Source organism: Melospiza georgiana, chromosome 3, assembly GCF_028018845.1.
Source record: "Melospiza georgiana isolate bMelGeo1 chromosome 3, bMelGeo1.pri, whole genome shotgun sequence".
NCBI classification, from domain to species: domain Eukaryota; kingdom Metazoa; phylum Chordata; class Aves; order Passeriformes; family Passerellidae; genus Melospiza; species Melospiza georgiana.
In genome coordinates this window covers 7,188,872-7,211,980 of record NC_080432.1, presented here as the reverse complement: position 1 = coordinate 7,211,980, position 23,109 = coordinate 7,188,872, and the positions used below count along the sequence as shown (strand labels likewise).

The 23,109-nt window shown below is 36.7% G+C and overlaps 1 protein-coding gene across 3 annotated transcripts in view; it reads right to left on the bottom strand.

The window, feature by feature from the left end:
- The window catches only part of HACE1 (HECT domain and ankyrin repeat containing E3 ubiquitin protein ligase 1), a 48,623-nt gene that overhangs the window by 7,589 nt on the left and 17,925 nt on the right, over nt 1-23,109 (bottom strand). For 2 of the 3 annotated variants that reach the window (XM_058020469.1, XM_058020470.1), the window contains 9 exons: nt 19,554-19,704; nt 14,170-14,507; nt 12,914-12,982; nt 12,180-12,267; nt 10,854-10,965; nt 10,675-10,772; nt 10,400-10,487; nt 9,655-9,804; nt 4,427-4,623 (listed from right to left, as the gene is read on the bottom strand). In XM_058020469.1, coding sequence (XP_057876452.1) covers nt 4,427-4,623; nt 9,655-9,804; nt 10,400-10,487; nt 10,675-10,772; nt 10,854-10,965; nt 12,180-12,267; nt 12,914-12,982; nt 14,170-14,507; nt 19,554-19,704 — 1,291 coding nt within the window. Of the gene's footprint in view, nt 1-4,426; nt 4,624-9,654; nt 9,805-10,399; nt 10,488-10,674; nt 10,773-10,853; nt 10,966-12,179; nt 12,268-12,913; nt 12,983-14,169; nt 14,508-19,457; nt 19,705-23,109 lie in introns of all 3 variants that reach the window. The other variant, XM_058020468.1, reaches the window with a different exon arrangement.

The following is a 23,109-nucleotide window of genomic DNA, read 5'->3' as shown; positions in this document are numbered from 1 at the left end:
GGAAGTAAACAAAACTTCATTTGTCATGCCCACATCTAATGCCACTTCTTAAGCTCAATTAAGGCCATAAGCACACCAATGTTTGTAAGCAAAAATACTCTATTTAAGCAAACTGACAGTACTCAGGAAAAAGGGCTAACTTCTGAAGGAATATTTGTGAAACAAAATGATTCCTTGCTTTCCCCTCCCTGTCTCTGGAAACCTAAAATAAGACATAATAAAGCCTGCAGAGTTTATTAGTCTTAATAAGAATTACATTTTTTTAAAGAAAGTCTTGAAAAATCTCCTTGGTTTTTAAAAAAGAAAACCACCAGAAAACAACTTCCATCATAGCAAGTGAACAGACTATAACATGCTTTAGAGATCTGGGGGCTCCTTTCCCTTTAAAAGATGCCAGCCAGAAACGAATCCACCAGAACTTTGCTTTTGTTAAGAACACAAAAGCCTAGGAGGCGTTAATGGAAGAAGGCTTTTAGAGGGAGACAAGTGACTTTTTGAAGGGAAAAGTGCCTACATTAAAATTCTATAAAAATGTCTTATCTACCCTGACCAAATTACACAAGTTTAATAAAGTTTCTTTACTCAAGAAAATAGTTTTCTACCTGAAAAAAAAATTTATTCCTAGATTATTTAGGTACTCTGTTTAAAGAAATGTTTTGACTTTGTAATCATGACTCTTAATAAGAAAATCATGAAATGTATCTCCCAATTAAACCATCTCAACTATCAGCTTCCTTCAATAGAACAGTCTTACAAAAATACTACTTTGATTTTTAATTTTAAAATATTTCAACCTAAACTTTTATGTTCTGAACCTGCACAAAAGCAACCAAGCATTTTTTCTTTCCCCCCTTTCTGAGAAAGAGAATATCTATGCAACATTTCAAAACAGAAGGATACTTGTTAAACCCAGCTCCTTACATTCACAGATGTACAGAGGGGTTGTTTGCAGTTAAAAGGTACTTTAAAATGAATTATCACCATTTTATTCGATTGAGAGAACAATTAATTTGTGAAGTGCTCTGAAGAAGAACATGACCTAAGAATATCTTCAACTGCAGTACTGGTCCCAAAAAATCAAGTTTCAGTGTAGTAATCTCCCCAGGTTGTTTCTACTATCAGTGGAGCTGAAGACAGCTCCCTTCTCTGAGGACTGAGGCAGCCAAAGGAGATTATGTGCACTAGACAAAATTGTCAGTCTGTGAATACAGAAGAAATCAGAAATTTTTGCAATACCAGGATTAAAAACAATGTTAACACTGGTTGTTTTCAATGATCAGAAATGCTTGTTTTACATTTCTTAAACTGTTCTTTTGTAAATTAGGCTACCCAGAAAAACAGGGCTGCGGAAAGAAAAATTCACAACCTTATTTTGAAAAATCAATTTTAAAAAAATTACTTATTTTATGCTTGACAAAAACACTACACTGAACACTTTAATTATGAGAGAAAGCAGTTGCTGTAGTTTAGGTGTACCAGGAAATGTTTAAAATGGCCTGGAACAGCCAAGCATCCTGGCTATCAGCACTGGCAAGTGATGAAAGACCTGCAGCACAGAATTTACATAATACATGTCAGTAAACAACCTGGTCAATTTGTTTTGCTTTCTGTGCACTTCATTTACATTTTTTCCCCTCTGAAGCCTTAGGAGTACATTACAAAACAGAAATACCTACATCATTTCAGATCTACATATGCATTCCTACATAGTACATAAAGTTATGATCCAGGCTTCTTTAAGGAAGAGAGATTTGATTGAACACACATTAGATGGGCATCACAAATATAATGGCAAAGTCTAGTCTGAGTGAGGGGTTGTTCTGTATTTTACTTTGAGGTAAATAAAGCAGGGATCATGCTTCCTCGATTTCACAATCCCATATACTGTGAGATGAGGATCAATGGCTATGATGAGTTTCAGATCCAGAGAGCAGCTCCATTTTAAAGCTGCCAGGAAAAAAAAATACCTACAATTTTACTGCCAAACAGAATGGCCAGCTCACAGACAGGTTCTGGGAGGACTGAGAAAGCCACAGGATTGTGGAGATCTGCATCATTCTTTAATATAACATAAAGTCAAACCTTGAGTACACCTGATTTTATTTTTTTCCTAAAAAGTAGAAAGCTGCAAAATGATACACAGCAAAGAGCAAAGATAAATTCAGGACAAAGCCTGACTTTTCCCTTTGAAGTCTCTCCATTACCATGAGAAAAGGCATTTGAACCAAGCTATAACTGTATTTCAGCTGGGCTACATGGACAGGAATTGCAAGACATGAATATTTGCATCATATAATTGTCCCACAACCATTCACCTATTACACAGTTGATATAAGAAAAGAAAATCGCCCCATTCAAACAAAATAACACTTTACAAATAGCTCTTACTAGTAGTGCATTTACTCTGTTTCAGTTTTCAATGAGGGAAAGGGACTGCTGGGTGGTTTCTGTGCAGGGAGGGGCAAGGGTGTGTTTTATTCTGGTTTTGGCACAGGGGATTTTTTGTGTATGTGCTTGTTGTTTATGTTTTTAAGAGATAAAGATTCATTCATATACAGGTAATCTGCTAGTGTGCATACACAGCAAATTCTTTTGGAAGGTGAATTTTCTTCTCCCAGGGGTATAATAAATACAATGAGTTTTAAACAGTGATCTATTATTCCTTGGGTAAAGGTGGAAAAAAAAACCATGCTATCACTTGCAGGAGAAAAAGAGGTTTTTGTTTATAAAGTAGACACGTTCCTATTTAAACTGATAGAACAGCTAAACCAAAACATACTGCAAAACTATGTTACATTAAATGAACAGGAAAAAAATCCCCCCAAACCCCTAAAATACACATCTGCAATTTTTAACAACTTGGTCATTGTCAACAACTTCATCAGTGAACAAAACAGTGCCATCTTACAGATGTTTTTTGACTTCCCATTTTGCAAGTTCAAATTCAAAAAATGCATTAATATTAATAGCTTCAAAACTACCACTAGAGCACCTCTTTCTTACCTTCCAAATTAAAGCTACACCAACTCTAGTCCCCTCCTGCCATGCTGACAAAGGCTTAATGAGATAGAGAAGAAGCATCTCTACAGATTTTCAATCACCCTTTTTAGACTGTGCCCTAGCTCTAAAATTAAGAGAGCAAATAAGGCTGACAATGGGTAGTACCCTCATGTGAGCAAACTTCTAATTTTATGCTAGTTGAAAATGGGTTTTAAACAGTTGTTATGAAACTACAATTTATGTTAAATACATCTTTTTTATATACTGAGAAGCTAAGACTGACCAGACACAAGAATCAACATTCACGTTTTCTCCAACAGATAATAAGGAAATTAAGCATCCACTACCTCCACAATTAGACTTCTTTTACCATCTGTATTCTTTCACAAGTGACTGTATTGCAGGAATTGGTGCAGAATCAGGCTAATAAGATGTATTCCTGCTGTTGGAATGACACTCTGCCTTAGTGAAAATGAGGATTAAGGCTCCAAGAATCCAGTGCCAATTGCTCCAGTACAGACTGCAATGTCCTTGCAACAAAGGCTGACACCAAGTGGCTGCTCCCAGTGCAGCAGCTGCTGCGCCACTCCTGAAGCCAAATGCTTACTGAGCACAGAGAACAGGCTCAACCAGCCCAACAAAAACAGAAATACAACAGAAAAACACGAATAAAAATCAGGACACAAAGCAGACATCAGGACCAAGAGCCAGTGTTATAGAAAACTACAGGTCTACCCCATGACACTCCTGCTGTTACTCAGAACTGTTTAGTCAGGAACTGCAGGATTCTATTAGACTTGTGTTTATCATAATTTCTAGACAATCTTCAAAATCTGGCTGTGTTTTCCTGTATTTCTTTTTTTGAATTAATGCTGCAGAGGAATCAGGGGCTTTTCAACCTGCTACTATTAAAGTAAATTCAAAAAGCAGGTTATTTCCATACACATCAAGTGACTCACAAATGGCTGAAAAATCTTCCTGCAGACTTTTACTCTGTCCATTAGCTGCATTTTAATTAGAGCAATACAGTGCTATAGACTGGCCTAGCAGGCAGCACACTTTGCAACATCACCTATAATTTTATGTTCTACTACTGTTCTACTGTTCTACTTCCTGGGTATATACACCCAAGACTTAACTTTAGGAATATTTGTAACTTTCAAAATAAATCCTTCATTTAAATTGATCCTGTGTTCCTTCTACAGTTCTATCAGAAAGAACAACCTCAAATCTGAACTCTTTTAAAAATTTTTAGTACTATTTCTGTAACATGCTAACTTAGAAAAAGAGGAAAGAGTGTTGGCAACTGCAATCTTTTTTGTATTTTCTCCAAAACAGGTATACCATTCGTGCTTCTATTTATTCATAAAGTCACTCCAAAGGCTTGTACTATGCTATCATCTTCTGAATAAACCTGTACACTCACCTTGTTTTCCTGTGTAACAAGTATACTTGCACCCCCTGGCTTCAATGGCACTTCCTCCATTGCTCCAAACACATCAGTCTCAACAGAGAATGTCAGCTCTAAACCCAGATCACTGATATCATTATCTAAAATCCACTGCAAGTTCTTTGCATACTCTGGATCAATAGATGCTACATCCTGATAATTTACAGGTATGCCTAGGAAAAAAAAAAACAAACAAAGAGACAAAACTGCTCAAATAAACAGGAAAAAGCAAAAAGGATTCTAACTTAATACATGGTAGAAGATTGCCCTCTAGAGAAAAACCAGAATAATGCAGTAATAGCAAAAGGGGAAAAGGGATGCAATGCTGCTAACTACAGCAGAACTGTGCACACTGTATTTTTAAACTACTACAGAATCAAGCTTCCTCTGTATGCTTTTCCTCCTAGTGAAGCAAATGACATACCACTCAGAAAAAACCAATTTGCACCATTGTAGCTCTCTAATGGATTTCAGTAAAAGCATCTACTCATTCTGAACACAAAATGTTAAATGTTTCCTACAAAGTCTTAAAGTTTTCTACCTAATTTTGGAAATGCAAATACCATATTTCTCTATAACAGTATCTTTTCCCTCAGAGCATTACTTGGGGGGTGAGGGGGAGACAACCTTCCTGTACCCAGAAAACTCTATTACTCTTCAGTGTTCTTCTTTTTAATCATACTTGAAATGAGATCTATCATACAGTTTAAAACTATTATTATTATTATTATTATTGTTATTATTATTGTTGTTGTTGTTGTTGTTGTTGTTGATGTTGTTGTTGTTATTGAAATTTTACATTTCAAACTGAACTTGCAAGTAATTTAGAAGCATTAAAAGGAGAGTTGCTAGAAGTCTGACTTTTATCCAGGTATAGAAAGTGCCTATTTACAAACCCCTTCAAAGGGATGTCACTCAAGCACATTTGAGCAAATGGGCCCAGGACAAAGTGACCCTAGTTGATGCAAGAGAGCTATCCTCTTCACAAGCAAGCAGATCTCGATTATTTTAACCCTGGCATGATAGATACTTCAGTGCTACCAAGACAGATACAATATCTGGGGACAGGGGCAGGGGGTGAGGGTAGCAGTAGGTTTAGGGAAAAGCAAGTTATTGGGAAGTACTGTCCTTGCTTCACCATCTCCCATGCACTGTGCAGTGTCATAAGGGTGCCCATTAGTAGAAGACTTAGCACACTATGGATTGTGGATGCAGTACCCAGAGAAACACAAAATTCAAAGGTTAGCAGCCACTGCAAAACATCCAAATGTAAAAAATGTTACAGTATTTCCCTGGAAGAGCTGACAAGCACTGCAATGGTGTTTAGACAGCTGTAAGGCATTGGTTTTCAAATAAAATCAGGCAACACACCAGTTTAAGAGAGGGATAACTTACTAATAAATATCACTGCCACTTCTCTCAAAATAAAAAACCTAACAGCTGTCTAGTAGTTTCCAGAGGACTTTCACTTTTGCTAACTAGCAAGCATATGTGCATTTGACACACAAGACGTAGAAATAATGATGTCTCTGAGGGATATGTGCAAAATGTGGAAAAAGAAGACTGAAAAGTAGGAGTCAGAGGCTCCTTTAGAGAAGAAACTCAACAAATGTTATGATGAGAGTACACTCATAGTCAGCATGTTGTGAGACCAAAGCACTAAGCTCAGTCATTTGGTTGATAGATATTTTACCAATTAAAGCAGGCAGTTATAAAAAATTCCATCAGATTTATCATGAAAAATGTGAATCCCCCAAAATATTATGTATCTTTCTCTTGTATACCCTTGAGGCCCCTGTAGTTTGAAGAGAAATCTATCTTACCATAATTCTGAGAAGCACGTATGTTCTGTGCAACACAGAACTTCCAAGAGATACAGGTAAGTTCTGAGACAAGCTTATTAATTATTCAAGATTTAAGGCCTCCACTTCAAAATACACTTAGCCAGAATTTAATTTTCACTTCTGTTTATGCCATTTCAAGGACTACTTTCTATTATAGAGTAGAATGTAAGAGTAGATAGGACAGTTAAGAATGTACATGCTGTCTTTGTAAGCTGAAGACAGAAGTTAACAGGAAAGTAACCAGTTCTGTAAAGAAATACAAAATAACTGGAAAACAGTTATTTTGAGAATAGAGAAACCATCTGCTCCTCCCCTGTTTAAGCAGAAGTCTGATAGATAAGAAGTGTGAGAAAAGTAAACCTATGAGGTCTTACTAATTTCTGACTACTTCTCCCTGTGCTACATCTGGAATAGAGTGCAGCCCTAATAAACATGCAGACCTATGGAACACTGCTTGGTTTCACAGCACACACACAAAAAACAATCATGCACACTACATATATAACACCTTATAAAGCACATTAGTTGTATGTTAGCTGAGTCATCACATATGTTAATGATCTTTCCTCACCTACCAGATGTTGTTGCAGGAAGATCTCAACTCACCACAGTGGAAAACGGTAATGCACCCACCTGAGTCTCAAGGAAATGTATGAACACTTGTTCATACAGGTTTCAGCTTCTAATTAAGTCACTTCCACATCATGTCTATTGGCTAAAAAGAGGAGTTCTTCTCTGAAAGAGATTCACAGTGTTCCTCAGACACAGAAGGGCTTAGCACACAGCTGGTGGTTTCAGTGCTATCAACAGATGGATATATTTCACTACAGAAAACAAGGATCTCAGTGCAAGGTGAAAAACCAAAGGAATGAAAACAGTCTCAAACTGCAAGAGAATTTATACTCCTTTTTTAAGGCCTGACAAGAAGCTGAAGGGAATTTCTATCTCTATAACCAGATAACTTGTATTCGACATGAACAAGAGCTAGCAAAAATAAAACAAATCTTCTCAGGAGCACCCACTGCTGCACAATTCTAATTCCTTAAACAAGAAGATAGGAGATGTGCAAAGTTCATGGAAAAGGCCTTGGAAAGGTTTAAACAAATCACAATGATTGAGGCAGAAAAAGCAACTAGTTTGAGAAGTGGAGGTGTAATTTTTCAAGTTCTTTGTCTCTGATAAGTAACAAGAAGTGATAAAGAATTGTGAGCATTTTGACCTTAAACAAGTTTAATGTGTATAAACCTCTAGGAAGTTCCAGGATGCCTGTAAAACAGAATGTTGGAATGACAAGACCTTACTAAGACCAGTTAGACCTCATTAACAGAGTCTAATGACTGTTGCTGGGTTAGCAATAGTTATTCTAGCAAAGTGAAAAAAAAAAAAAAAAAGAAAGAAGTATGCAATAGCTCGTCTTGTCAATTCAGAAATCAAAAAACAAGCACATCATCACAAGCCAAAACCAGTAAAGAACCCAAAAATCACTGGAAGTCATTTCCAAAAGAGGTGACAAGAACAACACTTCACTATTCTCAAGGTAACACTGAACAACAGAAAAATGAGATTTTCTTTTTTGTGAATGTATCACAAGGAAATTAGCCTGTGAGTGTTATTCATAGCAATGAAAGCAGCATGGCCAGCAGGTCAAAGGCAATGATTCTGCCCCTCTACTCCACACTCATGAGACCCCATCAGGACTACTGCAGCCAGCTCTGGGGCCCCAACATAAGGACACAGACCTGTCAGAGCAAGTCCAGATGAGGTTACAATGATGATCAGATGGCCAGAGCACCTCTCCTATGAAGACTGAAACCTGAGACAGTTGGACTTTTTTCAGCCTGGAGAGGAGAAAGCTCCAGAGAGACCTTCAAGCAGCCTTCCAGTACCAGAAGGCAACCTACAAAAGAGCTGGAGAGGGACTTTTTACACAGGCAAGCAATGACAGGACATGGGGGAATGGTTTAAATTTGAAAGACAGTAAGTTTAAATTAGATATTAGGAAGAATTTCTTTACTGTGGGGATGATGAAGGACTGGAACAGGTTGCCCAGAGAAGTTGTGCATGCCCCATTCCTGGGAGTGTTCCAAGACCAAGTTATACAGAGCTTTGAGCAACCTGGTCTAGAGGAAGGTGACCCTGCCCAAGGTATCTAAGATCCCTTCAAACCCAAATCATTCATGATTCTTCTACTCACTCTTGATGTCAGAAGGCTTAGATCAGCACCAAACTGTGCCATGCAATGATACCTCTACTTTAGAATCACTTTCCTGGGTGAAGATCAGTGACCTGGGGGGCCTGAGGAAGCACTGCCAGCATGGTGCTGCAGACTGGCTGTGCTCCACTGGCTCTTGCCCAGCATAGTCACTGCTCTGCCACAGAAAGCAATACTGAGGGAGAGGAGGAAAATACGCTCCTCTGTGAAGATCTTGATAAGATGACTGAGCCTGCACCTTCAATGAACACTTCTCTGAACACTTCCAGGGAAGATAAACAGCAAACCTGAAGTTAAGAGTTAATCTGTCCTGGACTCAGCAAACATCACAGGAAGACTGCAGGTAGACAACACGATGACAGAAAACCATCAAGCTATCTTATCCTTCCAAATATTAGTGACTGAACACCAAGGAAATTCTGCATGCAACAGCAAATAAATTTATGTACTTGGAGGAGTAACAAGAATGCACAGGGAATCACATCTTCTTTCAAGAGAAGTTCTTTCATGACAATGCAGAAGAGAGGCATCTTGTTCAGCAGTCAAGAGTCATAAAGGTTCTTAAAGAAGAGCAGAGAAAAGCCCTAGACCACAGATATCACCAGCTAACAGAGGTTATCCTACTAGAAAAGTTGTATTTCTATAAAAATGTCTGTCCAATCCTCTTGAAAGCTACAGTAAAAGCATGTCAATTAACTTCTCTCATTAAGGAGACAGGAAGAACCTGCATTGGTTCCAACACTCTGTTTTGGGAAATAAGTAGTATTTGTAGGAATAGGTGGACAGAGAGGTTTTCAACAGCAGGGCTTCACCTTTTTAAAAACCAGTGCATAAGTGAAAAACTTCAGACATGATCAAGAATGCCCAATGAATTTTTGCCAGAGTTCACAAACATTCTCAACTTTGTCCATCTGAAGTTAACTAAGGAACAATTACTTTCATTTCTCAAGAATGACACTATGCAGAAGAATAAATGAATTTCACAACTGTGATGGAAAGAATTGCTGTGACTCTGATGTACATGAAAGACTACCAACACATTAATTTCCAAGGCTTTTTCATTTCTAACACACACAAAAGTAAAAAATAAAGGTTTACTTCTCAGCCAACTGTTATGACTAACGAGCAGGATTCTAATAAAACCATACCAAGAATATGTTTGTAGAATGACCTTGTGAAGTAGATGTTCACCAGCTGCCTGTGATTCAGAGCCAGCCCCAGGATCTGGCCTGCAAAACGGAAATAGTTCAAATGGTCTGGATTTACAGAAGAGTTGCTGTTTGGCTGGAATGTTGTTCCTACAAAACAAAAATATTATCATGTTCCATTGTTGTTTTTTTTTTAATAAAGCTTTTATTTATCAAATACTCTAAGCCTCTGAAAACAGTGCAAGAGTTTTTTCTTGGGGTTTTGAAAGTCTGTTTGGGGTTTTTCAATTACACAAAAAGATGTCAGAAAGAAATGTTTTAGAATGTAACATCTTATTACAATGATACTGCTTAGCCACTCTCCAAAGCACTGTTCTAAAATAATTACCATCAACAAAAAGGTAATTCCCAACTGCTAAATTTGGTCCTCCATCTTACTGTATTGCTATACACGTTTTACTCATTCTAATGGGCTTGGCTTCTGTCACCTTGTGAACAGGCTCAAAGGAAGGATAAGAATATATCTACTTCCTCTCATATGTCTCCAGCCAGATGCAGGCAGGAGACAGTCCAGTCCTAGCCTTCTTGAAGAAAACTACTTCCAACAGGCAGACCTGAACCTCTTCTTTTAGTTTCATGATTAATCTGTGCCTCAACAAGATTTCCTTGATTATAAAAACGCTTTTACAAAAAATGACACCCTAAACTTAGGAAAAAAAAAGAAAAAAAAAGGGCAGAGACATACCATCAGCTGACTGGGTAAATAAGGCATAATCTGGGTTAACTATTTCACTGGATAAAATATCAAACCATTCACGCACCACACCCTGTCCCTGCATGGCAAGAGAATAAAGCATATTAGTACACAAAACTTTCACTCAATAGTTATGCTGAGTAACACATTTCTTTTTAAGTAATTTTAAAATAGGCTTTAGCACCAAACCACACTTGTGAATGAGAATTAATATTTCCATATGAAAACGGCATAAAAACATAAAAGTTCCATGCACTTTTACCCACCATTCCTTCTTCTCCATGAAATCTCACAGCAATCCCCTGCTTTAATTTTGCACAGTTTGCTTTAGACACAACTTCACAGCTACTCCTAAAAATAGAATCTAAATACAAAATACCAATTAATTTTTCATTTTCATTCATTATCTTCCAAAGACACACTAATTCCACTGAGAGCACAATACCTCTGTGAACCAAAAGTATGTCATTTTCATTGACAGGCCTGTGCACCATGTCTGAATCCGGCTGCCCGGCGTGCAGATGTTCATAGAACCACTCGCAGCGATCTTTAAATGGCTACAAAACAAGGTGCAAACCACATTACACACATGCACTCCCCTGAATAATTCCTCTCCCATAAGCAAATGGTTATGCATAGTTCTCAATTAATTTTTGAGATGTGCAGAGTCACCCCAGCATGCTATACAGTATTTTGGGAAGGAGAAAGGACTAGATGTGCACTTGAGTGCTTGCAGAAAGACTGGACCACCAGCTATCCACAAATAGCTATTTAAGTTTTCCACAGAAGAGAAAAATAGCACAAAACTCCTTACAAGTTAGGGGAGAGCATGAAGGAATTTAGATAAGAAATAAGTCACTGGCTTCTGTAAAACTACTGATAATCAACCACAGCTGAGCACAGAAGCACAAGTGATATGAACCCGCCCTACTTGCAGTAAGGTCCACTGGCAATATAAAACAGCCCAGAGGAACCAGAAACCTTACAAGGCAATTCCTGGGTGAGAAGTTTCTAACTTGTTTGACTCAGTGTTTATATTGACATTTTGCAACTCTTTTGAGACAGATATGACACAACTATGGCCTTTCTCATCCCCTGCAATTCACAGCATGTGAGTTATCTAACAAGCAGGATATCAGTTCTAAGGGTCTCCTCATTACTCATAGGTAGTGAGTTTCAAAAACACACATTTCAATGAAAGACTGAATAAACAAAACGCCTACACCATGTCCCAAAAATGAAGCTGCATTAATAAAAGCAATTTATCTTTAAAAATAAAAGCACAGTATGGTTCACATCTTAGGAAATAAAGCTCTTGGAACAGACAACAAGATGACATGGTGTTTCATTAAAGGAGCTACCACTAACTATGACCAAATCAAGTAATAGTGATATTTATCCTCTGGTTTGTCTCAAAATATAAGTCATTTAGGGGAAAGTAAAGCACTTTCAAGTTCAATCTATTAGATGTGCACAAGTAGATTTACAAACAGAAATTTCACTCTTGAACTGAAAGTTGGACTTGTAAGACACATCCAATATTGGTTATCTCAAATGGACTCACCCATGTATTTTACAGAATTATGAATACAGAAATCTGGCTGCCATGTCTGTTTAATATGATCTTTCCACATTACAGATTCAGAAGCACTAGAAGCCATGTTTAGTTCTTTCATCCTCCCCAAACAGAAATTCTTTAAATATTGTTTTTTTGAAAAAACACCCTTTTTATATTCACAGAAGTTGTAACTAAGCACCTCCTGACATTTACCTGAGCTTTTATGATGTGCATAAATCTGGACATTAATTCAGGACACTCCAGAAGAAAATGAAAGTGATCAAAAATTATTTTGGGATTTCTGAAAGAAAAATGGGTTAGAAGCCTGTTAGAGATTTAATAATAATGCTTCACAATGCAAAAAGTCTACATAAAGAAACAATGCAATTAATCATACTGACAAGTTTAACAAGATTCTTCTATTCTATCACTTTTTCCTAACTCTTGTTCCCAAAAAACTTATACTACCTCATCTGTTAAACATGGGAGGATTTGAAGCAGCTCCCCACACAAAAGGAAGGTTATAAACCTGGCAGTCCCAGAGAAACTCTGGAAAGAGCCAGCTGTACAAAGATGGTTTAGACTCCTTTAAGTCATCACACATTTGAGGAAGAATGAAAGTTTTCATCTACCTTAAAAGGGAAGGCCTTATTTGGAACAAATATAAGGAAAGAATCCATTCATCAAATTATTCTGTTGCTCTGTGAAATAGAGTTTGTTCATGAATCTTACAAATAGATCACTTAAATATGCAGAAGAGTTCATTTAAGTCTGAGCTCTGAATCATTAATCTACACTGCTGAGTTCAGCAAGACCATTAAATTGCATATTGTTCATATATCACAGCAACAATCTAAAAATACAACTCAACAAGAAGAAAAAAAATGAATTACTGCTGGGGAGGAACAGAGGGGTGGATTACAAGGTCCATATTTGTTGAAGCTTACCGGTTAACAAAACACTTAAGGACATCATCGTGTTTACAAACAAATTCTATAAAACGAGGTGACGTCATCCTGTTCAAAAATCATAAGATGTTTTTGGTTAGCACAATCAAAACTAATTTAAATTACATAAATTGTTGGGGTTTTTTTTAAATACTACACAAATACAAACTGATGCTGTTCAACTAGTCATCATGAAACTAAATATTCAACAGCATGAAGATCTCATAACGAGAAACAGAAATTTCAGAATTCTAACAGAAAAGGCAAAAATGTCAATAAGCAACCATCTTCCAGAACATCCACAGAGAACTATGCCCCAAACAAATATTACTGGCCAATTTGAAAGCTTTTATTCAACTCAGTTTGGCAGAGAAAGAAAAACTCTTATTGTGATTAGGAATAACCAAGAGTCGACATGTAGTAGGACCCTTGCTTCTAGATTCCTCAGGGAGCTTGTAATACTTGCCTAATCTTCTAGTCATGAAGGCCAAAGTCATAAATACAATCCATAACAATCCTGGACAGACTAGGACCTCAGTTACAAGTGCTCACGCTTGTTTCCTTTTTAAACCAGAGCTCAATGATATTAGGCTTACCTAAGCTGAACTGCATGTTCCACACAAAACTACATGTTTGTCAACTTGGTACAGGATTCCAAGTGAGCACTACTTTGAGACTGAACTTTCCTTGTTATATATCATAGTTATATATAGTTACATATCTATATAGTTTTATACATATATAGTTACATATATAGTTATATATATATAGTTATGTATATATATTGTTATATATCATAGTTATATACAGTCAAGCAAGTTTTGCCTCAGCCATCATTTTCATACACAAAGATAACTCACTTTTTTTTTTTCATCTGAGCTTATAGCTCTTCTTGTTGGATAATCACATTAAATTCAGGGTTAATTTCACATTAAGAACCAAAAACAAATACAGTTAAACTTCAAAATATCAAAATCCTACTACCTACAAGTATATTACATGATTACAAAGAGCCATTAGACATTCAAAACAAAATGTGTCCCACTGCAGCTACATTCATAGGCAGCAGCACTATGGAAAACTTGCAGTGCTGTGCCTTTAGAACCATAAAAAAAAAAAGCATTCAAATAACTGAACAAGTGAAAGCATTAAACACCATAGCCTTGACAATGGTCAGTATCAACATTCTTCCCAGAAAGTATGTATGATTTTTAAATGGTAATAGTTTGAGTAAGAAAAATGAATAACCTCCTTACCCCTGAGGCATCTGACAGGAGCAGCACATATAGAAGGCTTGAATGACAGCACTTAGCCTGTTTGCTGTCATGGAGATAACATCCTGACAATCAGCACAAGCTTCCTGCTTCCCAGCAACATCATATGTTTTTAACTCCACAGCATCAGTGGACAGCTCTTTCCTTCCCTCAGCTCCTGCAGTGGCAAAAGAAGGCGCAGAAGTAGCATCTTGGTGATCTGGTCCTTTTTGCTTCAATAAAATAGAAGTAATATTGGCAGAGTCCCTTTTGTTTTTCATCAGCTCTGTGGCTATCAGCACAAGCCATTCATCCAGAGAATGCCAGAGCAGTTCCAGCGGCTGCAATAAACACAGGAAAAAACAGACAAAAAGAAACATGCTGACATCAGATAATATTAATAATGTGATAATCCTCTTAAGGAAAATAAATATCATGCACATTTTAAAGCTTTAAATGATCCTTTAGAGGTCATGTTAGAGATAAGAGGCAAATACTCATACAAAATTCTGCACTTGTAGCCAAATAGCACAAAGAGAAAATTTCATATAGAAGGAAAATCAAGCAGTAGATGGAAGAAAGAAAAACTCATTTAGAAAGAACTACAGAAGAACTATATCACAAAGTTTGGCTTCACACAGCACACTACTGCCTAACCACTGCAGCCAAGCAGGGAAACAGTAATACACAGGTTGAGTTTCTAGAGTGCCAGTTCTTTAGGAAGAACCTGGTCAAAGGAACTTCCTCCACTAAGAAGATGGAGGAAATCCCAGACAACACCTCACAGATTCAGGTTCACGTCTAGTAAGAATGTGCTTTATGCACAGTGTGAGCTCATACAGCTCATTTTGACAGTACCTCAGATGTTTTGTACAGGTCACTAACATCTAGCTTTACAAAACAGAAACAAGTATCAGCAGAATCCCATATCAAATTATAAGTCTATACATTTTATTTTACTTTAACAAAGACATGCTTTTTTTGCTATCACCTGCTAAAACCCAATATAATTGAAATCCAGTACAATTCGCCCATTACTCTGAGCTGCAGGCCTGCTACAGAGGAGAAAAAGGGGTAAGACCTCACAAGCACTAAAAAATCCACAAGGGCTGTGTTGTCCCTTAATGGTGTCTAAGGGCTTGTTTCACAAGCCCACAGTGTAGTGACCACAGAGAAATGAATCCTACAAGCAGGTAATCGACTCAAACTTCATAGCATTCCAAAAGTAAGAGTGAACTTCTACATGGATTCCTTTTTCCGTATGTTACTGCTGCATCAAGGTTTTTCATCAGTGAAAAGATGAAAGACATAGCAAACACTGAGAGTTATGTTCTCATATTCTCAGGTTGCTTTTGAAAACAAAGAGCTACTCACAGCATCTGTACACTATCTGGAGCACTGTCAGTTGCACCTCATTGTTGACACGCTCTCAATACACAATAAATTACTTCTCATAAGAGCTCCATATTACAAGATTCTGCTGAAATTCACGATTTAAAAACTTATTATGCTTTCATTTTTTCCCAATAGAAGTGTGGGGGGAAGCCAGCCTGATCTCTGATACTGGTAGGCTTTGCTCAATCCTTTGTATGTGACTCACTTAATGCTTGTGCTCCTAGTGACCACACATTTCTCTAGATGGTGATCTGAGTATCTGCAGCACAGGCAGCATTTTCTACATAAATGTCTGCCATACAGGCTCAAGTTATCCTCCTCCCAAGACCCATCTGGCAGACACTAACCACAAAACATAATGTAAAGAAATTTTCTAATGGAAAACAGGATTAATTGAATACACAGAAGAATTAAAATGCAGATGTATTCTCAACCTACAACTCAGGAGAAACTAGGTAGTTATTTACTAGAATACTAAAATCTATTTTTTTTCCCTCAAACTTGTCAATGTTTAGCTTGCCAGACACCATATCCCCCCACTATCTTGTGTTTCATCTTTTATTTCCAACAGATTTAGCATACCTTTCAGAACTTCTCCACTCCATTTGTTTTATCAAAGCTAGTTCTTCACAGCTTCTTATCATAAACTCATTTAAAAGTCTAGTCAAGCATGGCACTTTTAACATTTCATTTTCTTTCTTTCTAGTCCAACTTCAGGATATAAAACACTTGTAAACATTGCCCATCACCTCTATATCCACGACTGTCAGCATTTTATGTTGTCATCCATGACCAGACCTTTTCAAGTGGCATATGGACATATTCAATCAAACCACTAGCAATGGTTTTTTCAAACTACTAGTCAGCATTCTTCTGTTAATTCTTACCATGAACCTCACATTAAACAAAGACCTCCACTTAAACTTCAGCTGTCATATTTCACAGTGCAGAAAAGTTTCTCTAGAATTATACAGCTGAGTCTGATGGAGTACCAAGCTTTTACAGCTGCACACCTTACCTCCCAAATGCAAGAATTTACCTATGCAATGCCTTCCTCTTTACCCATCTAGAAAGCAAGACCAGTAACCAAATCCATATTCAAACTGCAACACTGATGCAAAATCTTTTGGCAGATGTCAGATAGCTTTTTAAGACACAGGGTGCAGGAGATCACTAATCCATGAAGTGACTTTGTCACAGCAGAGAAGTTACCTCAAATCTAGAAAAGAACAGTATCTGAAACAAGCAAAAAACATTAAGCACTTCCCAACTTGTTCAATTACAGGGAAATTTTGCAGCAAGTTTCCCTAATGCGATCACTCTGAACAGCAACTGGAAGAGCAAACCATGGAAAAGTAACAAGTGTAAACCTGATAAAAATTACTACTCAAAGTTTCTCACTGGAAAGATCTCATTTGAGTTAGCAGCTTGTTTCAAGCTTGGGAGATGAAATGCAATGCTTCTTTTGTGTCTTTCAAAGGATCAGTGCAAGAATGTGTTATCATTAAAAGTGCTTCCACTTTAAAACACCTGGATATGCTGAATCACATACAGGGAATTCCATGAAAGCACAGATAACCTTGTGATTTTCTTGACCTCATCAAGCAGGAACATTCCTCTGTAGGCTCAGATCAAGAATACTCACATTTTTAATCCCTTTCCAGTTACAACTCTTCAAAATATGTTCAATCAGTACATGATACAGAAAAATTTAATGAAGCATTACAAAAAGTCAGGTCTTTTTTATCTCCTCCCAGAAGGTGAAAAAGACCATCAAAAGCACATTTTCAAAGAAAGGCCAAAAATGGAGAAGGAAAGGTAGCACTAAGAGAAAACTGGAAGTCATCCAATTCACTCAGAACTATATCTAATCTCCTACTATCCAGTCTGCTCTAAATTCAGGGAAGAACAGACTAAACCAACCACAACTGTAGATAAAGTTAGCATTGCCAGACTTGTGTGCCCATTCCCAAACAATAAGTTCTCTCAGCACTTTTATATTTCTGAATTCGAAATTTGAATCAACCTTTAAAACACCATGGACACATCAATGGTCCTATTGCAGGGTTGCCTCACTCTTAAGACTTATAAATAAATTACAATAATTGCAATAATAATTTTTAGAACATCCTGAAATTTTTGTTTTGTTAGGTAATGGAACAGTAGTATACGTTTTGCTTATTTATAAAACATACATGTTGTTTTCACACAAGTGTGAAAGAATTACTGGTATTTTCTGGGACAAGTGTGGCAATTGTTTAATGTAAGTCCACTGCACAAGACTTAAATGCACAGTAACTTAAGAAAATTCTTCCATCATACGAAGTCATTTGGGCATGCAGATAAGTGATTTTACTGATATACCACTTCCTTTGCAAATTGCAGTTGAATGTTTTTGTTTATTTCATACTGACTTCTGAAATTATGTAGAGTTGAAAAGCAGGAAACCTTCCTTTTTTTCTTTTTGAGTTTGGTAGCCGAATATCTTACTGGAGACAGTTCTTGTATGAAGTGTGTTTAACATCTGCTTGTCATTTAATCTGGCATACTTGGAGCAATTGTCATTAAAACTGTCAGAAAGTGCTGCCTTTAATAAAATAATTCTTGTGATTTGGGTACAGCTTTTAAAAAACAAAACAGTATCTGTTTTGTTTTTTAAAAACAGAATTCTGGTTAAACCCACATTATTGCCCTATTTTGATGAACAATTCCAAAGGACAATTATTACACTGCACACTCTACAATGCATTACATTTTGTACAGACTCATAATGTACAGACTCATTACATTTTGTTAGACTCAAGCACTAGTTTCATATTCATTATAGAAATCAATTTGTTCTTAAAACTATTGTGCTACCAGAAAAACAAACATTTGTGCTTGCATATTTTTTGTTTTTAACAGTCTACTGCTTTTCTTCCTTCCAAGAGAAGAAATTTAAAAAAAAAGTCAGATACTTCTCTAAATAAATAGGAATTAAGAGTATCTCCTTCCACAATCTTATCAAAATAGTTCTGTCTTAAAACCCTTTAGAAGTAACCTGATGTACATATATCATCAAATAATTGCAGTAATTTCAAAATACTGTTTTCACAACACAGTGGAAGAAATGTAAAAGAAAGAAAAATCCTTAATTACTGGCATCTAAATTTCTTGGTATGAGCTGTGCCATGTAAGAGTATGGAGTAAGATGGGAGAAGAAAAATTATCCTGCAGTTCTTTTTTATTAGGTGCTGTGAAAAATATGGCAGTTGTATATCCAATGAAGACTGAGTGGCACACAGGAAACTGGGGCATCTTTACAAAAAGGATCTTTGACTTTCTACAGAGAAATTCCATAACAAACAAACATAAAAATACCAAACACCTTCATGAACTAAACCTCTAAATGGCAACTACCTAAAGCACGTGTTTGAAAGCAGCTATAAATCAGTAACCTTGCAAGGGCAGTAGTGAGCTGATATGTTTCAAAGCACGTAGTAAGAAAAACCAAGAACAACTTGGGAAAAGGTTTCATGACCACAGTGAGAACCACAAACAGATCGAGAATTCAATTGTTTCCATTTGTCTTGTGAAGCTGGATAAAGCTTACTGATCAGCAACCCATCTGAGTATCTCCAACTACCATTTTGAAATTACATTAATATAATCTATTAGATTAATATCGCCATATTTTGATATTATTATGCTCTTAACAGAAAAAAAAACCAAAATTTACCAAGGTCACCTGGATAGCTAAACCTTCAACACCTAACAAACAATCTATTAAAGAAATCAACAGAAATCATAACATGAGATGTGCATCAGTGGCTAAATTAATTAATTCAGTGGGAAAAAAATACAGAAGAAGGAGAGAGGGAGGTTTAACTTAAAAAGGGAACATCAACCAAACTTACTTCCTGTTCATGAGATGTCTGATTAATGAATGCATGCTTTGTGAAATTCATCTCTTTAACGTCTATCTTCCTAACAACATCATATACTTTTCTGACCTTGAACACCTGACTTCTTGGAGTTTTATTTCCATTGTAGCCCATGTCATTTCCATTACTGGGAGAGGATGGGCCAATGCGAAAGACATGGCAAAATATCCTCACGATCCTTAAGAGACTCTTCATTTGAGCTTCATAATTACTTGACAAGCTGGGGGAAAAAAATGGAATGTTTAAGTTTCTTTTCCTAGATGAAACAATTTAGTATAATAAGGAGCAAGCAATGTAATGGTAGGGTCTGATACATATGCTGAAAAAATACCCTAAGCTTCAAACCCTAGAAAATTTTAACTTTCATTTCCTGCACCAGCCCCAGAAGTCAAATATAAACATTATGATTTTACTAACATGTAGAGGTAACTTTAACTAGAAGAACAGCAAATTCCAGATCTTTCAAAATACTTCCTTTTTTTTTTAATACATTTCTTATGAACCCCTGGGAGGAAATCCAACTTCCTAAGGATCTCAGTGCATGAAGCAAATTGGGATATCCAGATTAAAAATGTTTCTCAACCCAGAAAAGAAAGCATCCAACAGTAAAAGCCTACTGACTGATCAGATAAGCTGCCACAGCCCATCCTCACCTGCTATTATTCTAGATGCCCATAAACTACCTCAACCAGACAAGGGATCAGGACAGTAAGGATGTCACTTTTCTACTCAAGAAAAATGTAATCTAAAAGATACTAAACAAAACCACTACTATGTGATTTATTTATCCAACAAATATACTAAAAGTTTTATGTCTCCTTAATTGAACTGGCAAACACTGAACTCTGTACCAAAACAGTGCAAAATATGAGATAACCATTACTTTATGCACAAGCAGAACATTCTCCACCAAACTCAACTAGGTTTTCTTCCTTAAATCCCAAGTAGTAAGAATTTTTCTGCCTTGAATGCATAACAAACTACAAGAAACTAATCCTTTTTCTATCAAAGCCTACTAACTTATAATAGAAGCACATACTCAATTCTATCCTTAAAGTACTTGCAACTTAAAAGCATGCTTAGACAGATCAGTAAGCACCAGAAAATTGACATCTTATAGGGTGCTGTAAACATCTCTTGCAAATAACAATCTGTTAATGCACAAATCTGAAACAGAGTTAGTTGTAATAGCTAGCATAGCTTTTTTATGATCTCATTCACCCAATGTCATCAACAAAATACCAATTAATGACTGAGTTAACTTTTAAAAGCAATGTACTAAGAATTTTACCAAACTCTCATACAAAGTACAACTTTCTTGTGACAATTTATACTTTAACCAGGTAAATTTTCAGTAAATCAATATAAGAAAGGAACAGAGAGAGCAAACAGTGCTAGAGCAGGAGCAGGAATATAAAGTTTTTAACCAGGTAAAGAAAATCCCCTGACTGGCAGTCTACAATTGTGTTACCAGAAGCTCTCATCACAGCTAAAATCTAGCATTAGTAAAATCTTTGCTTATATACCAAAAGAATCTATGAATACAAGAAGCTAACTTAAGAAGTTAATTAATTATTGAAAAGAGAAAAAAATAAAAACTTTTAACATTTCAACTGAGGTTTATCATGTTTTAGAAGTGGTATTTTCCTGGTGAAATTTCCTGGTCTCCAGGATAAGGACCCAAACATGTATAAAAAACCTTAGACAGCTTTTAATAGTTTACTGAAACTTCCACTGTCGTGTTTGTAAACATTCATCTAGGCCTAACCTGCACCAGCAGGACCAAATCATGCCACATGTCAATTATTTTCTTGGATAAAGGGAATACTTGGTGAAGATAATGTTAAGTGAAACAGGGTCTTTGCTTGTACTCAAGGCCAAAGTCTTCAGGCAAAAATTCAGTGTCACTCCTGGATACTTGCTTACAAGAGACAATTTTAGATCATTTTGAACTAAACAATAGACAAATGCAAAAGCAAGTGGCTGTGGGTTAGCACCCAGGAAACAAATAGAGATTACATCAAGTTCAGCCATGCAAGAATATCATTATTGGAGGTTTTCATGTACAAAGTACATTTTACACATTTGTTGGAAGAAGGAGAAAGAGGAAAGAGGCCCAAGCTCAGAGTATTCACCAAGTGCTACCTTAATCCCCATTGTGTTTATAACAACTGAGAAATATTTCTTGAAGTAGTAATTCACTGCTTCTGCCAGGAAACCAAGCTGGAGAGAAGAGAGACAGCTTTTGCAAAACTGCATCTGTGAAACTGTCTTGGAATTGCTTTCTTTTGCTATCACATTTCTGTATTACAAAGTACAAAAGAGAAGCTGGCCAGTAAGAGTCCACAGCACACTCCAAGTACTGGCATGTCTGGAAATGAGTTCTCACCCACTGCAATGCAACCCTTTGATCCTGGCTCACCCCTACACAGCCACACAGGAGCACACAGAGCTCAAACTCAGAGACAGCACAGCCACAGAGCTTCTGTTTCTACAGCCACACTGAGGGAGTATTGCTCAAATTAGAAGAGCAGTAACAGTAACAAATCAAATCCAAATGATAATCAGTTTAATTTACCTCTGAGGACACTGAAACAGAAGCAAATACTACCTTGTATGATGCAATCCAGCTACCACAACTTCCAGTAATGTCCCTATACAGAGCAAGTTTGAAACCCTTTCCTGCACTATGGTTTTACACCTTACCACAATTTATTTGTGGGAGATCTACTGGCTCTAAGGAAGTCTGGAGACAAAAAGGAATGTGTTACAAGTTAAGCTGATACACACTGCAACAGCAGAAATTTTACAGAAAGTTATCTTTGCAGCAACAAAATTTCATTAATGTCTACACACTTTAATCCCTTTAAACCCCAAAGTTTAAAGGGATTCACACCTTTACATTAATTCATCAAAGTGAACAGCCACCAGCATAAGATTTATTAATGATGTAATGAATTTCCTACCATCATCCAGAGTTCTGATCTGCTATCTACAAGCTCCTTTTAAATTTAACATGACTAATGAGGAAGAAAAATAAAGTATCTAGGAGTAAGAATAAGCTATTTATTTTCCATCTCACTGATGGGTTCCTCAGACCCCAGCCCCAGTGAAAAAAAGCTTCCCAAGTCACAATCCTCTACCACCTATGCTGACATGTTTCTCTGATTACAGAACACTTCCAAAGCTCTCTTTGCCAAAATGCCATCTAAAACATGTTAATAAGGAACTTCACTCATGCTTTCAGACCCTTGACTCCTTCAGTAAAGATTTTCTAGTAAAGCATAAAGGTTACACCAAAATCTGTTAGCTGTTGAGAGCAGTAAGGTGTTCCAATAAATTGCAGACAAAGTGATTTGCACAAACTCAAACAGATGCCACAAAAACTAGGAAAGCATATCAGGTAAATATGCTTGCCTGTGTGATGCATCTCTTCAAGCTACTGCTGCTGAGACAGCACACTGATGGATGAAATTTTTGATCTCATATATATCAGTAGCCATGTAAGGCAACGACAGCCAGCAAATATGAGACAGGTGTCAGAAGTAACAAAACTCTCCTCAAGCATGTAAAAAAGTAAAAATGTGGAAGGGAAGAAAAAGTGAGAAGGATGAAGACAAATAAA